We start from the raw sequence: 8,482 nt of genomic DNA, 5'->3' as shown, positions 1-8,482 counted from the left end.
AATATATATATCATCTTGAATGTACAAGTATTCTTGCATATGCCGCGGACTACCAATGAATGATAATGGGAGGATATGCTATATGCAGTACTGATGTTGTTGATGTCATTTGTTGCATCTACGTTACCGATTATGGCATCACGCAAAATATGTGTACTCCTCAGTACGAAATTTTATAATATACATATATCGCAATCTCTCCCTTTCGATTTTTACATACATATCGACGATGTACTGATGAAATATGTAGTTGTCTGCATCGGAGAATGTTGTTCTCTTCATTAGTACGAATCATCAGCCGATATGCGAAGAAGTTCATAGCACTTACTGTCGTCATCAGTTCTTCACCTGCTAATAATTTATGAGATAAACTGAAATTATTGACTTAAAAAAATTGTAGGATAATCTATAAGTTGTACCTGTAGTTGGATTCCTTTGTTTAATATTTAAACGGTATCCATATTCTATGTACTTCCCAAAATATCAACGCATACTGCAAAGCATCGTAAGAACGATGATTGTCTTAAAATATTTGCATCGTATTATAATATAATAAGATAACTGCATTGTATGCAGATGTCTGGATGTTCACATGGGTCACCAGCCATAACAACTGCAACTTCATTAACAGTTGGAACATTATATGTGCCCGCGTGCTTTCCATAGTGTACTTTGTCTGCTTTAATGGCAATGACGTAGTTGTCGTTTTGCAGTCTGTTAGAAAGGGTCTTGAACAATTGTACCAATTGGTTATGGCTTTTCAAAAACGTTTCCGAAATGTCCACAATTTCTCGTTTCTCCATCTGCCCTATATGGTTGTAAGCGCAGCGTGTATGATAAGTGATTAAGCGATGCTCGTGCTTGATTATCCTGCATTCGAAATTGGTTATGTTCTCTACGTGCGTTGGTCGTGCCCCTCGTTATTTTAAGGTATTAGCACGAAAACTTTGAGCGCGTGGCCCTGAATTTTCATTTGTACGTGTACATACATATGTGCAATTTGTTTTCTTTAATTTATATTATCCACCGATTGTTCTCCGACTGATCTATTAAATCGACGATCATGAACCAATTGTGCGCTCCCAGTACGTTAACCAATATTCTTGCTCTTTCACGAAGACGTGACATTTTTCGGTAATAATAAGAAACTGTTAAATAATACACAACAAAAATGAGTTACTTATTGAAGATGAATTTTTAATCTGTTTAAATGAGTTAAGCATCCACCCCCTCTACTCGGTAAAACTGGCGCATCCTAATCCTACAGTGCAATTCACCACAGCTGATGACACTTCAACGCAACTCACCACACCTGTGCTCCTACCCACTAAACAAAAAGGATAGACAACAGGAGAGGAGGCTTTTTACGTTCACATACTGCGTCGCGCCGACACCTTTAGCCAGCACCTACAATCAACAACATTCGTTTATACATTCAATTCGTCAAACACCATAGGCACATCAATTTTCATCTGCAAGACATTCGATTATATACATATGTAAGTACATCCTGCGCCGCGTCAACACTACCTTTGGCTCCGATCCGCCCGCGCCGACTTATAGCAAGCCATTGGAGAGTAATTCGATTCCAACATAATTTTATATAATATCGCACAGAACCAATTGTTAAATAAAGAATAATTATAAATATATTGTGCTTTTCATAAATACACTGTTTTTTCTGTTTAAACCCTCGCGCGGGTGTGAGTGCAAATTGAAACATTTAATACACTGGTTAGAATTCCCCAATAAATTGGGTCAACAATTATTCAAATCAATTAACTAAAAAGATTTATTGTAACAAATTTTGGGTAAAAAATCTGTTAATATATTTCTTTGCTTTTTTATTTAATACTTCCAAAACTTTTTTTTACAATATCTCTTTTATTTATTGAATCTGCTTTTTGTTTTAAAAGCCAAACAATAAGTTATACAACCTAAAATCTATTTAAAAACTAGACAAGCTCAAACAAGTGATTGAGCTGTTTTGGTGATACGTTGCTCCTTAGTGCGCAGGCATATCCCTTCTCTTAAGGCGTGTTTGATCGCAGGTATGGACCAAAGCATTAGCCAAAGAGTTTGGGTAATCTCGGAGTTTAGATATATACGTATTTAATTCTGCTATCTTCTACTTTTTTCTTTACCATAGAAATACCAAGGTCTTTATTGATATTTTCATAACGTATATACCAAGGCGAAGACGTAGTTGTTCTAAGCATTTTTCATTGGAACCTTTGTATTATATCAATATTAGGTCGTATCCCACAGTTGAATGTCATACATCCAAATCGGCTTTCTGATTCATTATATAAGAGCACTTTGTTGGCTAGGCTCATTTGGAGTTTTTATTTGAAAGCCAATTTAAATTTGCAGCTCTAATCTTCATGCAAGGTTTTTACTAGATATGTATATGTTTTCTCCACGTGAGCCTTCTATCTACATAGGTGAATACCAAGATATGTTACTTCGTTCGCTTGGGGTACTAAAATAAAGTTCTGTTCATTCACATTTATACGCCAGTTCGCTAGCCATTCTTCGACAGAACTTGAATGCTCCGCTAATATTTTTGATGTTGAAATGTGGCAATTTTTACGACTCACTATAGCTTTGTCATTAATACATTGTTAGCTGTTGGAAGATCTGCTGTATATCTGATGTATAGAGTTGATCCTAAAACACTGCACTGCGGTACACCAGCCCTTATCTGTCTTTCATCAGATATGAAATCTCCTACTTTCACAAAAAATTGTCTATGATTTAAATAAGACTTCAATGTTTTATACAATTCTAAATGTAGAATTTCTTTAATCTTATATGAAAGGCCTTCATGCCACACCTTATCAGACGCCTGAGCTACATGTAGAAATATTGCTGAACAGTACCATCTGTGCTCAAATGTTTTTTTTATTTCGTTAGTAATTCTATACTTGCTCTATCGTTTTTCTCTATGTTTTTCACGAAACCCGAATTGATGCGTTGGTATTGTATTATTTTCGTGGAGGAAAGGAGTCATCTTTGATAGCAATATTTTTACAAATATTTTAGAAAGACAGGGTAGAAGACTGATTAGTCTGTATGAAGACGGCTGTGTTAAGTCTTTCCCAGGTTTAGCTATCAAGATAATCTGCGACTTTTTCCATGAATTAGGATAGTATCTGAGATTAAGAATTGCATTGAAGAGCAAAGTGAGCACTTCTACAGCAATATTTGGTAACTCAATTATTATTTTTGGGGTAATATTATCATGTTCCGACGCCTTTTTTGGGTTAAGTTCCTTTATGATTCCAATAATTTCAGAAGGTGAAGTCTTAAACGACTCTTTCGACTTTTTAGCTGCGTTGGGTAAGATTGACAGCTTAAAGTGGTTCTTTGGCAAATTAGGTTGAAATACCTTTTCTAGGCGATTTGCAAAACAATTAGCATTTTCCTTGTCACTTTGAGCCCAATTTCTATCCAAGTCTCGTGAAGGTTTTGACAATACATTTTGATCGATATCGTTTTCTGGGCAATTGGGCAAATTGTCGGCGCACTGCAGGTTGAACCTGCTTAAGTCTTACCTCAAAGTGTTTCGCCATTGCTCATGTGTCCAGATCTTCTACTTGTTTGCTCCTTCTAGTCGCGATATTTCATTTTTTTCGTCAGCCTTGGCTTTTTTGCAGGAAGTCTTCCGAACAAACCGACTTCTCGCAACTTTCCTCGTACTGCTTCCACGCAGCTCTGCCCGTATAGAAACATCACTTTTGAATAGATTCTTAACACTCATAATATCATTTATGCCATCAAACCTTATGTTGGTTGAACGTCTGCTACCAAATCCCTTTTTCGCCCCAGGCTCTTCAAAGTATCCTTTTTTTGCAACAAACATACCCCAGTTGAATGTGAACAGCTCACCCTTTAGCAATGGTTCTATAAGAAAGACTTTCCTTCACCAACGCATCAATAGTAACTTTTTTAGCACCACTCAACTGCTTATAATTTGCACCCATTTTCCTCTTTTTACAAACTTATTCTTCTCCTTTACTAGCATAGACAATGCTTAGGTAATTATAGCCGAGTTAAAAACAGCGCGCCACTCGTTTCTTCTTTTCGCAACGTGACGCCAATGGAATATTCCAAGCAAAGCCAACTATGCCACTATGTCAATGTCGTCGTATATATCATAAATAATCGTTCCATCGATATTCGCCCTGATCAACGCGTAAATATTTCGAAGAACCTTTTTCTCGAAAACTCGTAACGTCGACTCATAAGATGTGGTTATCGTCCATGCCTCCATAGCATATAGTTTGGTTTTCGTTCGTCGAGGGAGAACTTTACTTCTAAATTGCCTACTCAGTTCAAAGTAGTACCTGTTGGCAAGAGTTATTCTGCATTGGATTTCGAGGCTGTCATTTTTGTTGCTGTTAATGCTGGTTTCAAGATGACGTGAGAGCCTAGTCACGAGTGCGACGCCTGTTTGTTTGTTAGATGTCAGGATATATTTCGTTTTGCCCTTGTTCACAGCCAGACCCATTTGCTTATCTAGTCTGGAGAAAGCAGAACTGTTGAGACCACTGATCATCATCGGCATATGCTAAAAGCTGTACACTATTAACGAAGATTGTACCTACTCGAATCCTCCGCTTTGTTTTCATCAGACGGGCTCTTCGAACTTCTTCGTGGTCGGGCAATGGAACGTATGCTTCATCGTCATCGTTTGGGAAATCGGGTTCGCCAATCTCCTGTGGTCATTGCCACTCAGCAGGCTGGAGAAGTGTTCCCTCCATAATTTCAGTATGCTCTTGGCATGGGTTACAAAATAAACTCTGGGGGTTCTACAAGAGTAAGCTCCGGTCTTGAAACCTTCTGTTAGTCGCCGCATTTTTTCGTAGAATTTTCATTTTTCTTTTGCATTTTCCGAAAATCAATGGTTTCGTTTGAGCTGTATCTAAAGAGCTTGAAATGCCGTTCCACAGTTCCCTTACACCGAGTTGTTGACGAGTGCTCCCAGAAAGCAGGAATGCAAGTCGAGTAGAAAAATGTTGTGATTGCAGCTTCTCGACATCCAACCTTCCTTGTGTTTGTTGACGTGCGTTTTTCCTGTACAGAGGCGGGTGTCTATCTTGGCTTGGAGTTGATGTTAGAACCTCGGAGCGTACGCACGTCTGGAGACTGGAGACGTATCTTCTGACTATCACAACATGATCGATCTGGTAGGTGGCTTTTTGGAGACAGCTAGGTATCTTGATGAATTTTTCTATCCTGGAATCTAGTACTACAGATAACCATATTTCGGGCGCCGGCGAAGTCGATCAGCTTCAACCCATTTGGGAATGTTTCGTCGTGTGAGCTGAATTTACCGACTGTTGTGCCAAAAATACCTTTCTTGCCCACCCTGTTTTTCTATAGCTCTTGTCATTTACGAGATACTTATATACAAAAAAATGCGAATCTCGTGGAAAAGTCAGGTTTAGAGCCCCGTACTACCTCGCCGGTGTGAGTTACGACTTTATTGCACTGGGCACTTTTGTAGAGTGAACAATGGCCCCTATTATGAGTTGCATTGATCTTCGCCATTCGCTGTGTAATGTAGGTTTTTTGCGTTTATTTATTGCTTTATGGTAACAAATAATTAATTTATACTATTTTTGTTAATTTTATGCAGGTCGAAAGTCGTGGGCACTAAACAGCAATTGGAAAAACTGGTAGCTTTAATGGAAGAAAATCCACAATTTGCAAGAGGGATTTGCACCAAAGTTCAGGCGGCCACAAAATGGGAGGGATTTGCTTTGGAGCTGAAGTGTTTGGGTCCACCAACTAGATCAGCGGCAAAGTGGATGAAGGTTCATAAAGTTGTTCTGTGTTTTTTGTGAAAATACATTTTTATTTGGACATTGTAGATATGGGCTGATATGAAGTCAAAGACAAAGAAAAAACTGTCGCAAAACAAAACGGAGTACAGAGCAACAGGCGGAGGTACTAACAGGCTGCAGGGATTTTCTAATACTGAAGAGAGTATTATTGGCTTACTCGAGTTTGATGCCTGCATAAACCCGCCGGGAGCCGAATTTGGTCTGGATATAAGTGGCGATGTTGAACCACAACTTTCAGCTCCACCAAATCCCACCCCACATCCTCAGGCTGAAGAAAGTGAAGTGGAGTTTAATTCTGAGGCACACGAGCCTCCAGCACGCAAAACGCGGCAATTAAAAAATGCAACAAGGCAGAGAGGCTGAGGTCACTGGACTCCCAGACAAATGCCCAGAAACAGTACTACAAAGAAATGGTCTCCACTTTAGGGGTCATACGAAAATGTGCTGAAGAAAAAGTGGAATACCTAAAGAAACAGTATGAACTGGATAAAAACACAACAGAGGTAATGCTACAGCTGAAAAGGGAAAAATTGCGGGTTTACAAAGAAGAAGTTTTAAAAAGCCAGCAAAATCGCAGATCAAAACTGCAGTTAAAACTTGCAATTTTAGAGCTAAAAAAAAATCTTTAAATAATTCTTAACTTTTATATTTAGATCTAAGTTTAAGTGCCTTAAAGAGACTGAATTAATATTTTTTGTTTTTATATTGCTATTTCAAAACTGTATATACTTCTAAGTAGAATAGGTAAATGAATTATGTGATATTTTTCGGTTTTTATTAGTATCTTAAGACTGTATGTACTTCTAAGTACAAAAGGTAAATGAATCATGTGATATTTTTTGTCAAAGAGTAATTTTTATTACGTAGATAAACATGAACAATGAATTCCATAATAAATATTTTGAATAAATAAACTTCTAATTTATTTTTTTTAATTATATCTAAAACGTTCTTAATATACGATTTCTAATTGCTGCTGCTTCCGAGTCGTTATCAGATTCAACTTCAATGACTCCACCATGACTGTCGTTTGCCTCATTAGGAAATTCTTCAGGAGAAATTTCGACTTTATAAAATATGCAAATGTTGTGTAAAGCTGCACAAACATTACTAATTTGTGTCGCCTTTTTTGGAGAATAGTGGAGAGCTCTTGCTTGTAACAAACATCTGAATCTATTTTCAACACTCCAATAGTGCGCTCTACTATATTTCTTGCTCTCGAATGTTGTGTATTTTATCTGCTTTCTGGAGATCCTTCTTCAGAATTTCTAAAAGGTGTCATCAAATATGTTTTTAGAGCGTATCCAGCGTCTCCTATTCAGAAAAAAAATTATTCTAAAAAATATAACGTTTTGCTTTTTTAGTCAAACATATATGTACCAAGTAGCCAAGTATTGCGAAGACCATTTTCGACTTGCTGTTCTAAATATGCTTTCAATGCTGACATGTTGAAAATCATTGAATCATGCGTTGCCCCCGGATTCTTTGCATTTATATACCGTATGTTCATTGTATGATCACAAACCTGTAATTAATATAAAAACCTAAAATGCTCAACTACAAATTTACGATAAACTTGTTTGCATACTTACAATCATAGCATTAATGCTAAAGAATCCTTTTCTGTTGTAACATAAATGCTGCAACTCCTTTTTGGGAGCCACAATTTTGATGTGTGTACCATCAACACAACCGATTATCCCAGGAAATCTGGTATTGCTATAAAAATGTGATTTTGCTTGTTGCATTTCAGCCTCGTTATAATTGAATTTTATCCATCTTTGGCAAATGAAATTCTCCAGGGCATCGAGTACCTCAGATAGTACCACAGACACCGTGGGCTGTGCAAGTCCAAGCATGTTTTCATTCCCTATACTAAGTTGATACGATCCCTGAGCACAAAATCGTAAAGCTGTTGTCAATTTTAATATATTGGGAATAGATTTCGCTCGTGTGCATCGCTGCAGAATCTCCTCTGTAGCGGACAGCAAAACAATAAACCCCTCTTTCGACAAACGGAAGTTTTTTATAAATCTACAAATAAAATTTCCTAAATGTTGAACACGTAGAAACCTCTAACAAATAGCATTGTACTTATGTAGCGGAATCCAATTCCAGAGGGTTGAAAGCGTCCCTTAGCTTCTTTCTATTTCTAGCCAATTCCAGTAAGCTTTCATCCTCTTCTGAAGAATCGCCAAACTACAACTCAGTCGTAGTCATATTTTATTTTAACTTTTATTTATATTTTCTTTATTTATAAAATATTTGTTAGTTTTACTTCCACACTTCGTAAACAAAACGCTTTTAGTTTTTACACCATCTGACAGATGTACACTTGCCCGCATAACTCTGCGTACAGCGCTAAAAAATTCGAAAAACCAACTTTAAACGCGAATTTCTCAGGAAATCTTACACGTATCTAACCAAGCTTGATTTCAAATCATTATTTATTGATTTCAGTAAGTAAATAACAATATAAATTTTATTTTATTCAAATAATTATAGTTTAAATTCATTTTATTTGAAAGCAATATAAAAAAAGCAACTGCAAAAGTCAGCGTACAGAAAGGTATTATAAAAGAAATTAATGTCCTACGACTGTTTAATATCGAGTGTGATATCCTTTTCTC

The 8,482-nt window shown here is 37.0% G+C and overlaps 1 protein-coding gene across 1 annotated transcript; it reads right to left on the bottom strand.

Moving 5' to 3' along the window:
• Positions 1-7,086: 7,086 nt before the first annotated feature.
• Positions 7,087-7,711, bottom strand: LOC120767796 (putative nuclease HARBI1). Its single transcript, XM_040094061.1, has 3 exons — positions 7,445-7,711; positions 7,233-7,377; positions 7,087-7,166 (listed from the first exon to the last, which is right to left on the bottom strand). Exons 1-3 carry the CDS (start codon positions 7,709-7,711, stop codon positions 7,087-7,089), a joined length of 492 nt encoding a protein of 163 aa, XP_039949995.1.
• Between the last annotated feature and the right edge of the window lie 771 nt (positions 7,712-8,482).

Source organism: Bactrocera tryoni, chromosome 2, assembly GCF_016617805.1.
Source record: "Bactrocera tryoni isolate S06 chromosome 2, CSIRO_BtryS06_freeze2, whole genome shotgun sequence".
NCBI lineage: Eukaryota > Metazoa > Arthropoda > Insecta > Diptera > Tephritidae > Bactrocera > Bactrocera tryoni.
Note: the sequence above shows the minus strand (reverse complement) of the source record. Positions and strands in the feature narration are given on the sequence as shown.